The sequence below is a fragment of the Cervus elaphus genome, chromosome 16, assembly GCF_910594005.1.
Source record: "Cervus elaphus chromosome 16, mCerEla1.1, whole genome shotgun sequence".
NCBI classification, from domain to species: domain Eukaryota; kingdom Metazoa; phylum Chordata; class Mammalia; order Artiodactyla; family Cervidae; genus Cervus; species Cervus elaphus.
In genome coordinates, this window is record NC_057830.1 from 26,892,623 (window position 1) to 26,914,401 (window position 21,779).

The following is a 21,779-nucleotide window of genomic DNA, read 5'->3' on the forward strand; positions in this document are numbered from 1 at the left end:
CTCAGCCCGTACTCGCTCTGAGGAACTGCTTCCCAGGGTGAGGTTCTGGTAGGGACACCACTTTGAACCAGAAAAGAAGTGAGGGGTGTTTTAGGGGCCCCTGATTCTGGTTGGGGGATGGAGAGGATGTTGTGCGGACAATCACTGGTTACAGTAACCAAGACCATTGATGAGCTGAGGGTCGGAGGTGATTCCCATTCATGTGGTTCCTAAGTATGTCAGGGTTTGTAGTCCTATCTGGGACAGAATTGGGTCCTGAGGGCCTGACAGTGTGGGCTCTCCTGGTACCAGCGGCACCCTCCCAAGGCCAGACACTCAGGAAGCATGCTCTTGAAAGGTCCTTGTGAAGCTGCTGGTGGCACAGGAAGACATTGTGTAGTGGGCACATAATGATGGTCCCCAGTCCCTGATCCCAGGAAAAGGATTAGGCAGGAAGCCCAGCAGAGGGGCCAGGATGGGCAGCTGATAGGAGTTGGGAATTTCCGGGATGCCCCCACCCTGTTGCAGGCTGGTAGCTCTTCAGGAAGCTGTGGGAACTGCTCTGGGAGGGTGAGGCTGGATCAGCCCAGGAATTCCAACAACAAGGAAGTTGAGAATCCCAAACCCCAGCTTCATTGTGAAAACTGCTTCCTGGAAGGACACCTAACATCCTGGATATGCTCAGTCTGGTTCTCCTGGCTTGGTATGTGTTGCATCTGCTACATCAGATTGTTACCTGAAAAACTGGTAACCCTTGGTGGATGTTGGGCCAAAAGACACGGCCAGGCCAAAGAATGGGAAAGGAAGGATTTATCACTTGCAGTAAGTTAAGTAGAACACCATAGATCTTTCCGAAAGCAGTGTTGTGGGACCTGTGCCCTTAGCCAGGCAGGTTAGAGAGAAGCAGATGGAGCCTTTTGCCTGGAAAGTCCGTGAACTCCCCGTAGGCACCAGACTCAGTCCGCGTTAGTTGCTGACCCTAGTGTAGGCCATGAGGGCTGCTGTGTGGACCTCACACCCGTGGACTCAAGGCAGAGGCCCAGCATCATGCTAGCATGCTTCAGCTTTCCCATTTAGCTCTGTTCCAAGACGACTTCAGTAGCAGAATGAGACTTGGACCAGACATGGGCCACAGGGCTACATTGTGCTGACCTCTTCTTCTCATCAGGTGGTCAGTGGAAGCCCATTATCTGTAATTGTTGTCTCTGCTTCTTTGTCCTGCTTCTGTCTCTGAATCTTGGCCTTGTCGGGGTAGTGGGGGCCTGAGTATCTGGTGGAGGCTTGGACCTGGTCCTGAATAGCATAGCATGGGGCCAGGGGTTGACGGGCATCTCAGCATGTTGACGCTAATCAGAAGTGCTGGCTCTGGAGGCGTTGGTTCCTCCTGAGGCAGGAGGGAGGCTGCCTGTCCACTGGTGCGTCCCAGCCCTTAGTGGAAGCAAAGGTTTGGCTTGTCCTCATGGGAGTCTCATCCCTGGCAAGACCCCACCCTCATAAATGGTCCCCTAGTTGTCTCGTGTCCGGCACGCCCCTAGTTAAAACTCTCAGGGGCCCTGCACCTGTTCTATCCCCTCTATGTCCTACTCTTCGGGTGCCTGAACCATGCTGCCTCAACATACTGAGGTGGGTGGCTGCCCTGGGCAGCAAGACGGGTCGACCCAGAGCCAGAACTTTGTGACAGGAACTCATCCTGTCTTGTCTCTGAGGTCTCCTGCAGTGAGACTTCAGGCCTGAGGACGGGAGGGTCAGGGTGACCCAGGTCTCATTTACCAAAGTGTGCAGGTGCCCTGATCTCTGAGCTCTCACCGCTGTTTGCACTCCACAGAAACTAGGTGGTGTGCCAGGTCACTTGGGGAGGCCCCCAGACCTGACTCCCATCCCACCCAGCTTCTCTGCTCCCCACTTGGGTCTTCCTGCCCAGGCTGTGCCCATGGTCTCTGAGTCTCCCAGCTGCCCCCTTCTCGGAAAGCAGCTCTTGGTGCTTGCTGGAGAGCCTGGGACTTCCTACATGGCATGTGCTCACACTACTTCCTGAGCTGTGACCTCTCTTCCCACCAGATTTGGCTTTGAAATCTGCCCCTGGAGGCCGGTAACTTCCCTTCCTGGCCTGAAGCTTGCCCTGGGCACCCTCCTCATTTGGCACATGTAACCTCCCCCACTGTGTCTGCTTCTGTTTCCAAGTGTCCACGTGAGTGCGGATGTACTTGAAGCAAGGCCAGGCATGACCTCACATCTGTACTCACTGGACCTGGGAAGATTCACAGCAGTGGGCAGGGTGTGGTCTGCGATCCTGTGCTGAAACAGCGTTAGCCTGCTTACAGCTGGCGTAGCCCTGTGGGGACATCACAAGGGCACTGCCACCGCCACCTCAGAGCCCATACAGGCACCCTGTGATCCAGGAGGTCAGTGGTCAGGGAGTATTGTGGGCAGGCCTGGGGTGGAGACCAAAGCTGGGTCCCCAAGCTGCCCAGGAGCTTCTGAGGCCCTCCAGAAAGCACCAGCCTGGGAGGTGTGCAGAGAGGCAAAGACGAGCATATCCACAGCTGGACACTGCAGTCAGATGGCACATTTAGCTGCTTTGAGGACTTCCTGGGTTGGGGGGGGCAGGTTTTGAAATAGACTCAAGCCACACAGGATATTGCGAGGTGGGAGTAAGGATGCTTTGGTCAGAAGAAGGACAGGTGGGCTGAGTGACCAGGGGCATAGATTGTCTCCACTTCTCCAACCCTCAGCTTCCTGGCCTGTGAGCTGGGGCAGTGAGCACAAGGGTGAGGTCTCCCGCTTCAAAAACATCCAAGTTGTTTTCTTAGCTTTATTGAAGTATAAGTGAAATACAATAAATTGAATATATTTAAAGTATTCAAGTTTTCCCTGGTGGCTCAATGGTAAAGAATTTGCCTGCTAATGCAGGAGACACGGGTTCAGTCCCCGGTCCAGGAAGATCTGACATACCACAGAGCAACTAAGCCTGTGTGCCACAACTCTTGAATCTGTGCTCTAGACAAGTTTTCATATGGGTGCATACTCAAGTCAACAGTGTAATTGAAATAATGACGGTATTCGTCATCCCCGCATGTTTCGTCATCCCTGTTTGTAATCTTTCCTCCTCCTCTGCAGGCAACAATGATATATACATTTGTTTGCATTTTCTAGTTTTACATAAATGGAATCATACAACACATACTGTATTTTTGGTCTGAGATGTGTATGTGTTAATGTATCAGTAATTATGTTAATGTATCAGTAGTTAATATATCAGTTAATGTATCAGTAGTTAATGTATCAGTAGCTGTCCCTTTTGGTTGTGGAGTAGTATTCCATTGTGCGGCTACACCACATTTTTTAAAAAATCCACTTTCCTATTGATGGTCATGGGCTGTTTTGTTTTGTTTTGGTTGTTACAGATATATAGATTCCTGTATGTATCTATACAAAGATACATACTTGCATTTCTCTTGGGTAAATACCTAAGAGTGGATGGCTGTGCCTTATGTCAGATATATGCTTGCTTAACTTTTTAAGAATCTGCCAGATTCTTTGCCAAAGTGGTTGTACCATTTACATTCCCCATCAGCAGTGTAGGAGAATTCTAATTGCTTCCCACTCATGCCAACCTTGGGAGGTAGGATCAGACATTGTAATCTTCAGTGTTCTAGTAGATATGTAGTGGTTAACTCATTTAGTTGTCATTTGCATTTCCCTTGAGATCAATCCTGGGTGTTCATTGGAAGAACTGATGTTGAAGCTGAAACTTCAATACTTTGGCCACCTGATGCAAAGAGCTGACTCATTTGAAAAGACCCTGATGCTGGGAAAGATTGAGGGCAGGAGGAGAAGGGGACGATAGAGGATGAGATCATTGGATGGCATTACCGACTCAATGGACATGAGTTTGGGTGAACTCCGGGAGTTGGTGATGGACAGGGAGGCCTGGCGAGCTGCCGTTCATGGGGTTGCAAAGAGTCGGACATGACTGAGCGACTGAACTGAACTGAACTGTCACTTAATATGTTCAGCACCTTTTCATGTGATTCTTTCTCATACGTGTATCTTCTCAGGTGATGTATTTGTTCAGTTCTTCTGGCCATTTTTAAAAATTAATTTTCATTGGAGTATAGTTGTTTGCCCACTTTTTTTAAAGAAAAGTCAGTTACATTTTTAAGCATCAGAATTTATTGTACAGTTTATTAAGTACTTCTGTCACAAGTGGCTTAAATAAATGTGGTTAGTATTTGGGATGTAACATTTTTTAACGAGTAGAGGAATATAGGACTATTAGGAGAAATCTCCTTGTCATGAGATTTGTGACCCACTCATTTATCAGCAGCCCCTGAACATGGTATTCTTCTGTCATGTTAAGACAAGAAGAGGCATAAACTTCCTGTTGCCCATTTTTAATTGGATTATTTTTCTTACTGAGCTTATATTCTGTATATAAGTCCTTTATAAAAGATGTGTGATTTGCAAACACTTTTTTCCAATCTATCATGTCATTCATTCTCTTACCTTGTCTAACAGCATAAACTTATAGTTTTGGAGTCCAGATTACCAGTTTCTCCTTCTGTAGGTCATGTCCAAAGTCACAGACAAAAAAAAAAAAAGTCACAGACATTTTCTTTGTTTTCCCCTGGAAATCTTATACTTCTAATGTTTAAACCTATGATCCATTTTAAATTAATTTTCATATATGCTGTAAGGTATGGGTGGTAGTTCATTTTTTTAATATAAAGATATTCATTTATTTCAGCACCATGTATTAAAAGATTATTCCTTCTGCACCAAATTGCCTTTGTACCTTTGTCAAGTCAGTTGGCCATACATGAGAGTCTATTTCTGGATTCTCTATTTGGTTCAGTACCTCTGTTTGTCTGTCTTTATGCTGGTAGTATGCCTGGTATTTTGGTCATCTCATGTGAACTGCTGACTCATTGGAAAAGTTCCTGATGCTGGGAAAGATTGAGGGCAGAAGGAGAAGAGGGCATTAGAGGATGAGATGGCAGGATGGCATCACCAATACAATGGACATGAACTTGGGCACACTTCAGGAGATGTTCAGGGACAGGGAGGTCTGGCATGCTGCAGTCCATGAGGTCACAAAGAGTGGGGCACGACTGGGCGACTGAACAACAGCAATGTCCTCTTAATTACTATAGCTTTATAGTACTGAAATCAGTTAGTTAGTCCTACTTTGTTTTTCTTTTTCAAAGTGATTCTGATTGTTCTAGGTCCCTTAGCTTTCCATACAAATTGTCGAATGAGATGGTCAATTTCCACCAAAAAGAAAAATGCTGGAATTTTGATTGTCATCATGATGAATTAAAAGATCCATTTGTGGAGAATTGATATCTTAACATATTGAGTCTTTTGACCCATGAATAGATATATCTCTATTTTTTAATTTCTCTCAGCGGTATTCTGTGGATTTTAATGTATAGGTCTTGCATATCTTGTCAGACTTAAGCATTAACATTTAATACAGTTGATGCTATTGTAAGTAGTGTTTAAATTTTTTCATTTTCCGATTGTTTAGTCCTAAACAAATACAGAAGTAAGGTTTGATTTTTATATAGTACTCTTGTGTCTTGCAGCCTAGCTGAACTCACTTATTAGTTCTAGTGACTTTGTAGATTTCTTTGGATTTTCTATACAGACTCTTGTGTGACGTGTAAGTAAAGACAGTTTTACTTCTTCCTTTCCAGGCTAGATGCCTTTGATTTTTCTTGTTTCATTGCACTGTAGGCTGAGAACTTAAAAAATGCAGTGTTGTCCAGAAGCAAGGTGATTGTTTTTCATCATTAAGTAATTTTAGCTGACAGATGTTTAGAAGATGTCATCAGGTTGAGGATGCTCCCTTTTGTTTGCTGAGAGTGCTTACAGGGATGAATGTCAAATTTTGTCAGATTTTCCTGCATCATTTGAGATGATCACATAGATTTTTTTTTTTTTTTGTCTCAATATACTCAAGTACACTGATTTTTTTTTCTTCTAATGATTGTCAATCAATATTATTACATTCTTTGGATAAGCCCCTCTGTATCATAATTCCCTACCCTTTTTATATATTGGTGGATTTTTGTACTGTCTTTGGTTTAATGCTGGTCTCATAAAATTAGGTGGGAAGTATTCCTTGCTTTTCAGTTTTCTGGATGAATCTGTGTACAGTTGGATTTATGTCTTTCTTAAACGTTTGGTAGAATTCACCAGTGAAGCCCAGAATGTTCTCTGTGGTTTTAAACTACAAATTCACTTGCCTTAGCAGATTTGGGACTATTCAGGTTATCCATTTCTTCTTGAGTGGGCTTTGGTAATTTTTATCTTTCAATGAATTTGTCCATTTCTTCTGTCATATTTATTGGCATGAAACTACTCATGATATCCCTTATTCTTCTTAATACCTGTGGTGCTCCCTCCACCTACCCCTACCTCAGTTATTCTGGCTAGAAGTGTATCAATTTGATTAATGTTTTTGAATAACTTGCTTTTGATTTATTTTATCTATTTTTTTTTCTATTTCATTGATTTCTACTTTGATCATTATTATTTCTCTTTTTTCCTTTGAATTTCATATGCTCCTTGTGTCTTGTTTCTGCTTTTACTTTTTACTGAGGAGAAACATATAGAGCACAAATCATAAGTGTGAACTTCCACATGCTGAACACACCCACATAATGAGCACCCAGAACAAGAATCAGAACATCATCAGCTCCAGAATCCTCTTTCAAGGGTCCTCCCCCAGCCCAAGGGATCACCAGTGCCTTTTTACCAGCTGAGTTGTATATATAAATGAAATCATACAGTATATCTCTTGTGTCTGACTTCTCTCTCCCAATATTGTATGAGATTCATCTCTGTTGTTTAAATAACAGTAATTTACTCATTTTCATTTCTGTGTAGTATTTGTAACGTGACTATTACCATAATGTTTCCTTCTGTTGACGGGACGTGGGGACTTTCTGGCTTGAGTCTTTTTGTAAATAACGCTTCTGTAAAATGCAGGGTCGCAGAGCAGATGTGCGCTTGATCTTAGCGGATAGTAGCTTCCCTAAGTGGCTGTGCCAGTCACGCTCCGCTACCAGAAGATGAGCGTTCGTGAGGGTTTCAGGCAGGTGGAAGCAGTGTGTGTTCCAGACCACCGTCACGCTGTCCAGTGTTGTTGAGCAGCTGAGTGAGTGAATACACAGGCGCACAGCCGAAAAGAGAGACAGTCCTCCCTGGGGGTGACTGCACGCTCATCAGGTACCATGTGGGCCCCAGACTAGCCAAATACAAGAAACAGCTCCTTCCTTCAGTAACACACAGCCTGTAAGGAGGGTTTAAAACCATGCTCCAGTGGGGTTATAGGGTCTGTGTTCAGTACAGAACTTGTGTCTGGGAGGTGAGGAACATGGGAGCCCGCAGGCAGGACTTGGCCTGTAGGGTGCCCAGAGACCATTTGGGCAAAGGCCTGGAGGAGTGTTGTCTGGAGAAGACCATGCCATGGTGAGCTGGGGTGAACATGGGTTTCTTACCAGCTGTGTAAATGGGGCCTAAGCTCTTAGCCTTGTGAGCCTCAATCTTCTCTCTTAAAAGGGCTTAGCCTCACAGGGCTTTTAGCTGCACCATGAGCTTTGTGCCCAATACCTGGTGTAGTTTTTAAGATGGAAGCTGAGGTTATTGATTAGATTGGTAGTTTTTTTTTTTTTTTTTTAACATAGTCATATAATGCTATAAATATTCTCCTAAGTCCTTGCCATAATGGCGTCCCACCAATTCTCATACTCATTTCATTTTCATGTAGTTAAAAATGCTTCGTTTCACTTTTGGTTTCTTCTTTGATGTGTTGGTTAGTTGCCAAACATTTGGGGATTTTCTAGGAATCTTTCCATTATTGATTTCTTATTTAATTTCCTGTGGTCAAAACAAATCTTTGTATGGCCTGAATCCTTTTGGGGTGTGTTTCATTTACCCACAATATAGTCTGTCTGGGTAAATGTTCCATGTGTCCTTGTAGAGAATATATCTGCTGCTGCTGTTGGGCGGGAAATTCTAGACATGCCAGTTAGGTCAAGTTAGTTAATTGTGCTGTTCATGTCTACTGTGTCCTTACTGATGTCCTGTCTACTTGTCCTATGAAATACTGAGGGGAATAATGAGAGTTGGGTGTTGAGCTCTCCCAACCGTACTTTTGGATTTGTCTTATTTTTGTTTGTAGTTCTATCAGTTTTTTATTCATATATTTTGAAGCTCTGTTATTAAGTGCATAAATGTTTAGAATTGTAAGGTTCTCTTTGTGACTTAGATTCATTATTATGAAATGATCCTCTTTGTCTCTGGTGATATTCTTTGCACTGAAAAATATATAAAAGATATATAAAATGCCTACTTTATCTGATATTAATAGAGACATTCCAGCTTTCTTTTGAGGAGTATTAGTGTGCTTTATCTTCTTCGATTCTTTAGCTTAAAACAACTATAACAATTTATTAGTATAATTCAATTTACCATACATTTCACTCAAAATGTACAATTCATTGGCTTTTAGTATATTCAGAGTTGTGCATTTGTCTCCACAACTAATTTTAGAATATTTTCATTAGCCCCAAAACATACCCCTTTAACTGTCACCCCCTCCAACCTCCCAACTTCACCCCCTGCCATGGGCAACCATTCATATGCTTTCTCTATAGATTTGCCTGTTTTGGATATTTCATATACATGGAATCATACAATATATGGCCCTTTGCAACTTGCTCTTTTCACATAGAATATTTTCAAGGTTCATGTATGTTGTTCTGTTTCAGTAATTCATTTCTTTTTATTACCAAATAATACTCCATTGTATGTGTAGACCAGTTTTATTTATCCCTTCATCAGTTGGTGGCCATTTGGGTTTTTTCTGCTTACTGGCTATTATGAAGATTTGTGTACAAGTTTTTGTGTGAATGTATATTATCATTTTTCTTGAGTCTGTACCTAGGAGTGAAATTGCAGAATCATATGGTGATTCTATGTTTAACTTTCTGAGGATCTACCAGACTGTTTTCCACAATACCATTTTATATTCCCACTAGCAGTGGGTTCCAGTTTTTGCATACCTTCACCAGCACTTGTTATTTTCCTTTTAAAAAAAATTTTAATTATACCCATCCTAGTGGGTGTGAGGTGCTATCTTATTGTGATTTTGACTTTCATTTCCATATCTACTGTTGGTGAATGTCTTTTAATGAGCTGATTGGCCATTTTTTTAAATCTTTGATTTATCTTTTTATTGTTGAGTTATAGGAGTTCTTTATATGTTCTGGATACTAGACACTTATCAAATACAAAATTTGAAAATATTTTCTACTGTTGTGTAGGTTGTCTTCTCATGTGATAGTATTCTTTGATACACAAATTTTAGGATTTTGATGAAGTAAAGTTTATCTGTTTTTTTCTTATGTTACTTGTGCTTTTGGAATCACAAGGACAATCCCGTTGGCAACAAGGTCATGAGGATTTACCCACATTTTCTTTTGAGAGTTGTAGTTTTAGGTCTTCCATTTAGATCTCTCATCCATTTTGAGTTAATTGTTATATATGGTGTAAGAAAGGGATTCAACTTCATTCTTTTGCATGTGGGTTTCCATCAGTTCTAGCACAATTTGTTGAAAACCTATTCCTTTTTTTCTTTTTTTGCCCCCCTAATTAGTTATTTGCTTGCTTAGCTGCACCAGGACTTAGTTGAGGCGTGCAGAATCTTCAGTCTTTGTTGTGGCATGCAGGATCTTTAGTTGTGGCATGCAAAGTGGTAGTCCGGGCTGCCACCCAGGATGCGGAAGGTCCTGCCTAGACATGGGTTTGTGCTTTGGTCTTTCCCTGGGACAAGGATGGAGGAAGTAGAGGACAGCAACAGAAATCAGAGAGAGAGCTGAGCTGACTTGATTTAAAAAGGAACCGGTATCTTCACAGAGCAAGTTGTCAGTGGCTGGGAGCAGATGAACAAGGCCCACTCTTGGGAGGGGGAACAGTTACCCTGACCTGACCCTACCCTACTTTGTTCAGATAGAGAATCAAGTCGCTTTCTACATTTTTATTTTTTATATTACAAATAGTCCTGCTCATATATGTATGAGCTTTGTTCATATACATAGCTTTGCTCATATACATAGCTTTGCATGTTTTCCCAATTGTTTTCTTAGACTGGATTTCTAGAGTTCCTATTAAATAATAAATTAATGAAAATGCTTGTATTTCTCTCAAGAAATAAAGGCATCATTTTCCTTGCTCTTTAATAGCCCTCTCTCTTTTATTTTCCTTCTGTGAGCCAGGAGCCCTGTAAAGAGACAGGGTCTCCCCCTCAGAGGTCTGCATGGGGTGGCCAGTGAGGAGGGGTCCCTGGGGAGGATGCACACTAGACCTATGTGGGTCGTGTCCTGGCTACTATGATGACGCAGGGTGGGAGGGAAAGAGAAGCAAAGGTGCTTACTTGGGGCTGTGACACCTGGATGAGCAGGACATGATGGTGTGTCCAGGCTGGCCAGGGCCTGGGGCACGGACTCGGGCAGACCAGCACCAGTTCTGTTGGACTTGCCCACGGGGGCTCCTCCCTGAGCCACTGCGAGATCCTTTGCTCTTAGAGCCCAAAGCCCTTGCTGGGTCTGGGGATGGTGGGTCCTCTCCCCTCGGGTATTTTCAGCTCTGTGCCCGGGTCCTGGGCAGGTGGGCAGGGTCTCCCAACTGGGACACACGTGGGGATCAGTTGGCATAAGCTTCACTTGTCCCAGGCTTGGGCTCTCACCTTCTCAGGCCTCCCCTGGTACGGTGTTTTCCAGGATGAGTGAGTCAGGATCAGTCAAGGGAAGGGCACTGCCCTGAACCTTGGTTTCCATATTTGGAGGAGAACCTCAGACCCACCCTAGTGCTGGGGGCTTCCCTGCCGGGATCCAGGACAGGGGTCTGTTTGCTGATGGGGGCCACACTGGCAGAGACTGGCTGGGACCTCCTATCCTTGCCTTGCCCCAGTTCCTCCAGCCACTCCCACCATCCTATCCCTCCAGGGCTCCTCATTAGCCCCACCCCCAGATTTTCTGTAACCTCACAGCCCTCATGTCACGCTTAGGTATCTTACTTCTCCTGTGGGAAAAGTCCCCCCACTTTCCCCTGCATGTCTGGTCACAGGATTGCCTCCAGGCTCCCTCTCAAGAGCATCTCATCCTCTACAGGCATTTGGACAGGCCCACACGAACCACAAGAAGGTGGCTGCAGATGGTGAGAGCCGAGAGGAGAGTCTGATCCAGGAGTCAGCTTCCAAGGAGCAGTACTATGTACGCAAGGTGCTGGAGCTGCAGACGGAGCTGAAGCAACTGCGCAACGTGCTCGCCAACACGCAGTCAGAGAACGAGCGTCTGGCCTCCGTGGCTCAGGAGCTGAAGGAGGTAACCAGTGGAACTGGGGCAGTGTGCTTGACTCTAGGTGGGCGGTGGGAAACCCCACCCCTCGCCCACAGATTGTTCTACCCCAACTTCGTGTGGTCCATGCTGGTCCAGAAAGGTCTGGGGATGGCAGGGTCCCAGCTCTGCACTTGGGGCAATGTGAATCCTGGATTCCTCATGTGAGCAGTGTCATTACAGTGTCCACCTGCCAGCTTGGGACAGCAGAGTCAGAGGGAGGCCACCACAAACAGCTCCGAGGATCAGTTTGGCCCCTAACAGGGGCCTGGGCAGGTGGAGGGGGAGGGCAGCCAGTCCTCTCTGAGAGAGGTGGGAGGCTGGGCCAGTGTTCCCAAGATAGAGTGGGCCAGCAGCAGGGGAGCAGGCATGACCAGACGTCTACATGAGCTGTCGTCCTGGCCGTGGCTTTAGGGTACCTTACGGTCAGAATCCCCAAGTTCTCATCAGGAAGGGCCTTGTTCTGGGTTATGGGGAGACACTCTCTGTAGCCTCTGATCTCCTGGGAGGTGGGGAGGGGTTGACCAGAACAGCAGATGGTTCTGAGTGGTGGTCAGCTCTGAGGTCGACACCTCAGATGGGATGGTGTATGGCAGTCAGGGTTCCACAGGGGTGGGAGGGACACTGGCAAGGTTTGGGATGGAGCCCAGGAACTGGTCACAGTGGGACGTGGTCACTCATCCTAGTTTGGGATCAGAGGTCACCAAGACTTGTGGGCTGGGGAGGAGCTTGGCTTGGATCCAGGAGAAGTGCACGATCTCATGTCTTCCCACAGGAGCTGTCTGGTCAGGGTGGGGAGAAGGGACTATCAGAGCTGTAGATTTGACCACCTAAGGGGGAGGCTAGCCTCATGGCCAGCTAAGAGCCCTTTTCCGAAAGAGTCAGTGCAGGTGCTCTCCCCAGCCCAGACTCATTCTGCAGCGTCCCTCTTCCTCAGAGGAGTGGCAGGGCACTTGCTGACTACTGGCTTTGGCGCCAGGAAATGAACTAAGCCAGTCCCACATGCTGCTATTGAAGAACAGGTCTGGTGGGGTCAGGTTTCCTGCTGTTCTGCTGGTGCTTCTGGAGGAAGCCTTCGCCTCCCCACCCCCATACATCCTCAGTACCTTTTCTCCTGAGGCCCTGCCTCTGCGCCCCTGATCGCTGTGAGGCAGGCACTGTGGAGCCGGGCCAGGTTCTTGGTCGGAGTGGAGGCTCTCCATCGCCGCCTGCTCAGACTGGAGCCCTGCTCAGTGTCCCCACCACTGCTGGCTCTGCCTGTGCCCTGCTGCCATCCCAGTCTGGTCGGTATTCTGCTCGTCCTGGTCCTGCCACTTCTGCCTGAGCTGCTGTGCCGAGCTCCTCCATGGCTGTGCCCGGGAGGCTCACTCCTACAGGAGGCTTGTGCCGAGGCCGAGGAGCCTGGGTCCTGAGAGCTCAGCGCTGAGCGCTGTCCCCGGGGAGCACCAGCCCATACCGGCCTTGGTGTGATCAGGCACGTGGGCTCTGCCCAGTCTCCACAGGAAGTGCCCCCTCCCCACGCGGCGTGTCCCTGCTGGTGCCTGGTCCCGCTGCTGTCCAGTGCAGTGACTGATGGGCCAGGTGTGCTGTGCCCCCTGACCCACCCCCGTCCTTCACCCTGTGGTGTCTGGCTTAGGGGCTCATCCCATGCCCAGCTCTCCAGGAGGTGACACGTATAACAAACATGCTCAGCTTGTGGGCAGTTCCAGCTACCCTTTGACTTGTCTTTTGGGTGACCCTGTGGGCATACAGTTATTTCCTTCATCTCACAGTTTGGGAGATCAAGGTGAAGAAGCTTTGACTGCACACCCAGGGTCACTGGGTCCTGACCTCTGCACTGTGCGTGAATGGGCCCTGCCAGCTTCTGCCCTGGGGCATGGCCTGAGGGCCCGTTTTGCACATAGAGAAGCAGAGACCCAAGGATCAGACCCAGCTGACTGGTGACAGAGTCGTCTTTTGCACATTCTTCAGATTTGCCTTGGGAAGGGGTTGAGAGGAGTGATGAGGGGTGCCTTGAGAGGCAGAACTGTGAGTTGAGGAGTGGGTGGGCATCATCTGCCCGAGGGTTGACCCCCTTAGGTAAAATTACTGTCCCAGTGGACCCTGGCCTTGCTCTCTTGGTGGACTCTGCATGTATCAGGCCCTTCACAGGCCTAAGAGTGAGTGGCAAAGATGTGCCAGGAGAAATGGTATCTGTTGTCATCTCCTTTGTCCTGGCTAGGAGCCAGAAATACTTGTTCCTTGCTATGGTGGCATCTGGGCCCCTAGGAACGGCTGAAAGGAAGCCAGGTTTTTGGCCACAGGCTGAAGTGGTGGGTGCTAGATCAGGAGCAGCAGCCCCAGGCACCAGGGGGGCTCTCCATTGTGGTGTGGGTAGCCTGGACAGGACACCTGCACTCCAGATCCAGGGGACTGAGCGGAGAATGTCACGTTGGCAGTCCAGAGTCAAGAGAAAGGGCCCTGGGTATGTAGAGAAAGCAGCAAGGGTAAGGGGTAAAGTCAGGGGTGAGCCCCACAGCTGAGGAGGAGCTGGAGGGGGTTCCCATATGAGTCCCGAGGGAATGGACTCCACAGGAAGTGGAAATTCCTCCCAGGGAGCAGAGCTGGATCCAGCTGGTTCGGGTGTGGCAGCCAGTAGCCCCCTAGGAGGTCAGATTGGTGAGGGAGGGTCTGCAGGGGATGCTAAGATGGTACCCCACATACTATCTGGTTTATACCCTGTTGGACCAAGGCCTCCTGTGTCCCTGGTCGCTGTGCATCATCAAGGCTGCTCTTGTCAGGCTCACCTGAGAGAAGGGGAAACCAAACCCCACAATGGCCAGTGGGAGCTTGTTGAGCCCTTGGTAGTTGGGTGTGTGCCAGGCAAAAGTTCCCCTGAGGGCAGCAGCAGTGCCCTCACCTGCCAGGCCAGCCTGTAACCTGGGTGCACCTCGCCTTGCTGTCCAAAAGCTCTCCTACAGACCTGTAAGGGCCCATACCTCCTTTGTCAGCTCCAGTGCTATGACAGGAGGCTGTGTTCCAGTTCTGAGTTGAGAAGGCGGAATCTGCCCCGGCCGTGGGGGAAGCTGACCTGAGTTTCTCCACCACAGCCTGGAGGGCTTTCTAGGTCTGTTAGTCCTGATGTGCAAACTTGTGGGGAGCTGGTGAGTCTTAGACCCTCCTCTTGGCTTCCACTCTGTTGGGTGGTCACATGAAATCTAGCCACACATGTTTGAGCACCTCCCCCAGCAGTGTGACTTAGCAGGGAAAGAGGGAGAGTAGCAGAGCATTTCTGGCAGAGGAGTGCGCGTGCACCCACTAGTGTGTTCACAGAAGGTGAGAAGGCTCTGCACAGCAGCGGGAAGCGCTGGGACAGGGGCTTGGGCGAGGCGAGGGGCTCACAGCCACAGCACACCAAGAGCAGTGGGGGCCAGTGAGGGGATGCAGTTCAGCGTTGAAGCAGGGGACAGACAGGATGAGAGAGCAAAAGCTAATTGTTGTGGGAGCATGTCCCATCCGACTGGAGGCAGGAAGAGCAGGTGGACTGGTTAGTTGTGGCCAGCCTGTGTGACCTGCAGCAGGGTGGGTTGGTGCTGCGGAGGGATGCACAGGGGCCACAGCTTCTCCTCCAATTACCACCCCTTCCCTTCCCTTCTCAGAGGGGAGACAAGGCCCTGGGAGGTGAGCCGGCGTATGGCTACCCCTTGAGGCCATTCGCTTTCCTGAGCACCTCACACAGCGCCCCCATGTGGAGGCAAGGCTGAGTCGCTGCTTCCTCAGCGCAGCCTCCCACACCAGGCCCTTGGCCCTACCCCTGCCTGAACCAGTCTGAGCCATCCTCACTGCTGATTCCTCGCTGTTCTCCAGGTGTGGTTCTGTCCGGGTGACAGCACACTTGCAATACAGATGGTTGGTGGCTCCCCAAGAGCACAGGTGCCAAGTGAGTGAGGTCACCTGTCTGGGCACATCCCCTGCCCCGTGGCAGCTGTCCCGTGGGGCCCACCGCAGCACCCTCCCGGGAGCGGTGGGTCACCTGGCACAGTATTGACAGTGCTGGGGGCGCCTCTGCCACTTCTCTTAGCTCTGTCCTGGTGCTCTGGGCTCTCCCCATGTCTTCAGGGTTCATCCTCCCATGCCCAACCCCAGCTTTCAGTGGGATAAGACCAAAACCCGTGTTCATTTCCTGTGACTGCTGTGACAAATTACCACAAACTGAGGGCTGAAGACAACAGAAAATCAAGGCGTCAGCAGGGATGGCTGCCTCTGGAGGCTGTGCGGGAGAGTCCTTCCTGTGCCTCCGCCAGCACCTGGCAGCCTCTGGCAGTCCTTGTGGTCCAGTCTTGCCTCCATCTTCCTGTGGCCTTCTCCCTGGGTATCTCCAGCTCTCCATCTTGGAAGGACACCAGCCCTTGGATTTGTGCCCACTCTAATCTCCTATTACCTCGTCTTAACTTGGGTATATCTGCGAAGACCCTATTTCCAAGTCAGATCCCATTCACTACTTCCAGGGCTTATCACTTCAGCATATCTTTTGAGGGAACACAGTTAAAACCCATAACATTCTACCCTCTGGCCTTCAGAATTCATATCTTTTCCATGTGAAATATATTCATCTCATTCCCAGAAGTCTTAGCCCATTCCAGCATCAACTCTTCAAATCCCTTATCACATCTCAAATTCGCTAGTTAGGAAAGGCTGACACTTTGCAGTGGTCCATCCTGGGATGAAATTCCTCCTTGTGCAAATTATGTGCTTCCAGAAACAATGTTACGATAGGGAAAGGAGAGTTACTGTCATTCCAGAAGGGAGAAGAGGAAAGAATAAAGGGGCTGCAGGTCCCAGAAAGTCAGAAGCCCTGCGTTTCAAGGCCTGAGAACAGTCTTTGTTGGCCCCCTCCTCTGACTTCTGGAACCCAGGAAGCAGTGAGCCTGCTGGCCTCCCAGCCCAGTGGCTGAGATGTAAGCTATACCCTTGGTGCTGTCTCCAGAAAAATGCTTTGTTATTTTTTTTGCAATAGGGACAAGCTGAACATTTTCCAAATCTTCAAATTCCAGTTCTGTTTTGTTTACAATTATTTCTTCGGTTTCTATCTCTTCTCCCACTTTGCTATAAGCAACAAGGAAAAACCAGGCTGTACTTCTAACATTTTGCTTCAAAATCTCCCAGGCTATTCATCTACCTTCCTCATTTACTAATTCAGCTTTCCACCCAGCACTGGAATACAGCTCACCTGGATTTTCTGCCACTTTATAGCAAGCCTTTCTGCCATTCCTCATTCCCCCCTAAAGCCTTACTGGGAGCACTGCTAGCATTCACATCTCTCCTAGTGTTATTTCATGATAGTCCATGCATTCCCTGAGAAAATGGAAGATTTCTCTATGACTCTTCTCTGACCCTCACCAGAGCCACCTGAAACAATTTCTTTTTTTTACCAATAGTCCCAAGGCAGTCTGGCCTTTTCCTGTCCTGCTTCTCTAAGCTCTTCCAGCCTGTGGCCATCCCCAACTCCATGGCCACTTCCACATTTTCAGGTATTTGTTACAGTGGTGTCTTTTTCCTGGTATTAAACCTGTATTTGTATATTTGGTTTTTGGGGCCACCATAGTAGATTGCCACAAGCAACAAGGTTTTATTCTCTTAAATTTTCTGTATCTGAAATAAAGGTTCCATCAGGACCGTGTTCCATGTGGAACCTCTCCAGCTTCTGGGTGGCAGCAACCCTCAGGCCCTTGTCTTGTGTCCACGTGGCTCCAGTCTCTGCCTGTGTCATCACCTCCTCCTGTGCAGGCTCTGCAGGGCTGACAGGACTGGGGCCTTACTCCCATGTCCACCCTGGCCTTCCTTGGGGCTGCAGGCCTTTCCTGGGGATTGGGCTGTGACCTCCTGGCTAAATGTCTTGCCCTTTCCTCTGGGGGACGATATAGACCAGCCTTGGAGCACTCCGGCGCAGGGTGGTGCTCCCTCCCTGTGCCTGAGATCCAGCCCCACTGTGATGGGGCTTCTGCAGTGTAGAGTGCTGACTCCTCTGCAGTCCAGATTCCCAGACCTGACTTCAGTGTTGCTCCCCTCCTTGCCTCATCAGGGCCTCCGTCAGCAGCAGCTGACACCAGCTGGCGATGTGTGTGCTGTACGTGGGCAACTTTAGGGAGCCTCCGTGAACAACAGAGCCTCGAGCAGCACCCGGCACAGCCAGTACCCAGTAGTGAAGGAATGGGTCACGCCCCTAGGGTTGCCAGAGCCGTCCAGTATGGAGACAGCGCCAGTGGAAGGGTTTTTGAGCCATGCAGAGAGACCACACGTTGTCCAGGTTCATTTCTGTGAACGTCAAGAAAAGCCAGGTTCACAGACTGAAAGCATATTGGTGGTTGCTGATTGGTGTGTGGTTTCTTTCTAGGGTAGTGAAAATGTTCTAGAATAGGTAATGGTGCATAACTATGAATAAACTATAACCACTGAATTGTACACTGTCAGTGGCTGAACTTTATGTTACGTGAATCATATCTCAATAAAAACCAAAACTGGTTCCTGTGCAGGCAGCTCAGCAGAGGTTTCTGGTGCAACCTGGGCACACAGGCTCTGGGGTGCAGAGGGCTGTGACTAGGCAGTCAAGCTGGCCTAGGGTGTTGTCTCCCTCTGTCCTTTTTCTGTCCACCTTAGGACCACTTGTTTCATTGAGGAGAGCTGTTAAGTTTTAAGTAAAGTCCATTTACATTTTTCATTGACCAACAGCTCCCACTTGCTGCCCCTGATTCACTACCTTAACTCCTGTGTTTTCCCATACTGAGTGGGCATTTTTTTGTTTTTAATTGGAGCATAATTGCTTTACAGTGCTGTGCTGGTCTCTGCTGTACAAAAGCATGACTCAGTCATAATTATATATCTATCCCCTTCCTGCTGAGCCTCCCTCCCCGTCCCACTCCTCTGGGCTGTCACAGAGCACCAGGCTGGGCTCCCTGTGATACGCAGCAGCTTCCCCACCAGTTGCCTGTTTTACACATGATACTGTATATATCTCAATGCTGCTTTCTCAATTTGTCTTACCCTCTATTTCCCCTGCTGTGTCCGTGAGTCTGTTCTCTGCGTCTGCATCTCCATTTCTTCTCTGTGAATAGGTTTATCATTATTATTTTTCTAGATTCCGTGTATATGTATTAATATACAATATTTGTTTTTCTGACTGACTTCACTCTGTGTAACAGGTTCTAGGCTCATCTACCTCTCTACAACTGACCCAAATGTGTTCCTTTTTATCACCGAGTGATATTCCATTGCATATATAGGTACCACATCTTTTCTATTCATTCATCTGTTGATGGGCATCCAGGTTGCTTCCATGTCCTGGCTGTTATAAATAGTGCTGCAGTGATCATTAGGGTACACGTGTCTTTTTGAATCGTCTTGTTCTCAGAGTATATGCTGGGTCATAGGCTAGTTTTATTCCTAGTTTGTTAAGGAATCGCCACACTCTTCTCCATAGTGGCTGTATCAGTTTACATTCCCAGCAGTGCAGTAGGGTTCCTTTTTCTCCACATCCTTTCCAGCATTTATTGTTTGTAGTTTTTCTGATGATGGCCATTCTAATTGGTATGAGGTGATATACATCATTATAGTTGTTATTTGCATTTCTCTAATGATGAGTGATGTTCAACATCTTTTCATTATTGGCCATCAGCAGAGAGATCAAACCATTCAATCTTAAAGGAAATCAATTCTGAATATTCATTGGATGGACTGATGCTGAAGCTGAGGCTCCTATACTTTGGCCACCTGATGCGAAGAGCCAGCTTAATGGGAAAGACCCTGATGCTGGGAAAAACTGATGGAAGAAGAGGGGGCCCAGAGGATGAGATGGTTAGATAGCATTACTCTCAGGGATATTATGAAGGACAGGGGAGCCTGGTGTGCTGCAGTTCATGGGATTGCAAGGAGTCGGACACGACACAACCTGGCAGCTGAACAACTTGCAGAATGTCTTTTTTGGAGAAATGTCTGTTTAGGTCTTCTGCCCATTTTTTTGATTGGACTGTTTGTTTTTTTCTTTTTTTATGTGTGTGTTTGTTTTTGTTTTGTTTTTTTGTTGTTTTTCTGATATTGAGCTGTATGAGCTGCTTATATATTTTAGAGATTAATCCTTTGTCAGTTGCTTTTAAGTTTATTTAGGTCTATTTGTTTATTTTTGTTTCTATTTCCATTACTGTAGGAGGTGGGTCAAAGAGGATCTTGCTGTGATTTATGTCAAAGATTATACTGCCCATGTTTTCCTCTAAGAGCTTTATAGTTTCTGGCCTTATATTTAAGTCTTTAATCCATTTTGAATTTGTTTTTGTGTTTGGTGTTAGGACGTGCTCTCATTTTATTCTTTTACACGTAGCTGTCCAGTTTTCCTAGCACCACTTACTGAAGAGGCTGTCTTTTCTCCATTGTATAGTCTTGCCTCCTTTGTCAAAGATAAGGTGCCCATAAGTGCGTGGGTTAATCTCTGGGTTTTCAACCGGTTCGATTGGCTTATATTTCTGTTTTCTATGTATGGAAATATATTTGTATATTTCTGTCTTGATGATTGTAAGTTTGTAGTATAGTCTGAGGTCGGGAAGATTGATTCCTCCAGCTCCATTCTTCTTTCTCAAGATTGCTTTGGCTATTTGGGGTCTTTTGTGTTTCCATACAAATTGTGAAATTTTTTGTCTTAGTTCTGTGAAAAATACCATTAGTAGTTTGACAGGGACTGTATTGAATCTGTATATTGCTTTGGGTAGTATAGTCGTTTTCATAATATTGATTCTTCCAATTCAAGAACACAGTATATCTCTCCATCTGTTTGTATGGTCTTTAATTTCTTTCATCAGTATCTTACCATTTTCTGCATACAGGTCTTATGTCTCTTTGATTAGCTCTAGTAATTTTCTGGTAGCATCTTTTGGATTTTCTGTGTATGGTATCATGATCATGTCATCTGCAAACAGGGAGAGTTTTACTTCTTTTCCAATCTGGATTCCTTTTATTTCTTTTTCTTCTCTGATATCCAAAGCACAATTCTTATATATCAGTCATTGAGTTAACGAGGACTCTCTAGAGAAACAGATCGATAGGGGTATGTGTTTTGCAGGGTGCTGGGTCGGGGGGTGGGGGGCAGAGATTTATTGTAGGGAGCTGGCTCACTCAGTTGTGGTGGCTGGCGGATCCAAAACCTGCAGGTTGTGCCGTCTGGCTGGAGACTTAGGAAGGAGCTGATGTCGCAGCTTCAGTCTGAAGGCTGTCTTTTTTTTTTTTAAAGGCCTTCGACTGACTGGATCCACATTTTTACTCAGTGGGTCTGTGAATTTAAATGTTAATCTCATCTGAAAATATACCTGAATGGTGACATCTAGACTGCTGTTTGACCAAATATCTGGATGCCAGGGCCTAGATAAGCTGACATTAAAATTAACCGTAACAATGCATGGGTTTGGATTTATGGCAGGCTCGTCCCCCTGGGCCTCTCATAGTGTCCCATGCCAGAGCAAACGTGGCCCCGAACCATTGCCTGGCCTCTGCCAGTAGGCTGCAGGCACTGAAGCGGGTTGCACAGTGGAAAAGAAAAAAAAAAAATAAAATTAACCGTAACAATCAGTTGGGTGGTAAGCGAGGGAAATGGCCAGAGTCAAGGTGTATGTAGAACTTTGTTAGGAAGCAGATAAGTATATGTTTCCTCAGATTGCCACTCACACTGTGTTATTTTGTTTATTTTTGCCTCTCAGGAGTTTTGCTTTCCTGATAAGCCTTGCATTTCGCCAGTCAGTAATTTCAGTTCAGTTCAGTCGCTCAGTCGTGTCTGACTCTTTGCGACCCCATGGACTGCAGCACGAAAGGCCTCCCTGTCCATCACCAACTCCTGGAGCTTACTCAAACTCATGTCCATCGAGTCGGTGATGCCACCCAACCATCTCATCCTCTGTCGTCCCCTTCTTCTCCCACCTTCAATCTTTCCCAGCATCAGGGTCTTTTCTGGTGAGTCAGTTCTTCACATCTGGTGGCCAGAGTATTGGAGTTTCAGATTCAACATCAGTCCTTCCAATAAATATTCAGGGCTAATTTACTTTAGGATGGACTGGTTGGCTCTCCTTGCAGTCCAAGGGACTCTCAAGAGTCTTCTCCAACACCACAGTTCAAAAGCATCAATTCTTCAGCGCTCCGCTTTCTTTATAATCAAACTCTCACATCCATACATGACCGCTGGAAAAATCGTAGCCTTGACTAGACGGACCTTTGTTGACAAAGTAACGTCTCTGCTTTTTAATATGCTGTCTAGGTTGGTCGTAACTTTCCTTCCAAGGAGTAAGCGTCTTTGTTTCATGGCTGCAGTCACCATCTGCAGTGATTTTGGAGCCCAGAAAAATAAAGTCAGCCATTGTTTCCACTGTTTCCCCATCTATTTGC

At 47.0% G+C, this 21,779-nt stretch overlaps 1 protein-coding gene and 1 non-coding gene across 3 annotated transcripts in view; both read left to right on the plus strand.

Annotated features, from left to right (window-relative positions):
• BICD2 (BICD cargo adaptor 2) overlaps positions 1-21,779 on the plus strand; it is a 53,995-nt gene that overhangs the window by 19,268 nt on the left and 12,948 nt on the right. For both annotated transcript variants that reach the window (XM_043927462.1, XM_043927463.1), the window contains exon 2: positions 11,160-11,372. In XM_043927462.1, the coding sequence (XP_043783397.1) occupies positions 11,160-11,372 (213 nt within the window). The remainder of the gene's footprint in view (positions 1-11,159; positions 11,373-21,779) is intronic.
• Positions 20,801-20,933, plus strand: LOC122673104. The gene has a single exon (XR_006334594.1). It is a non-coding gene; the product is annotated as a small nucleolar RNA SNORA42/SNORA80 family (small nucleolar RNA).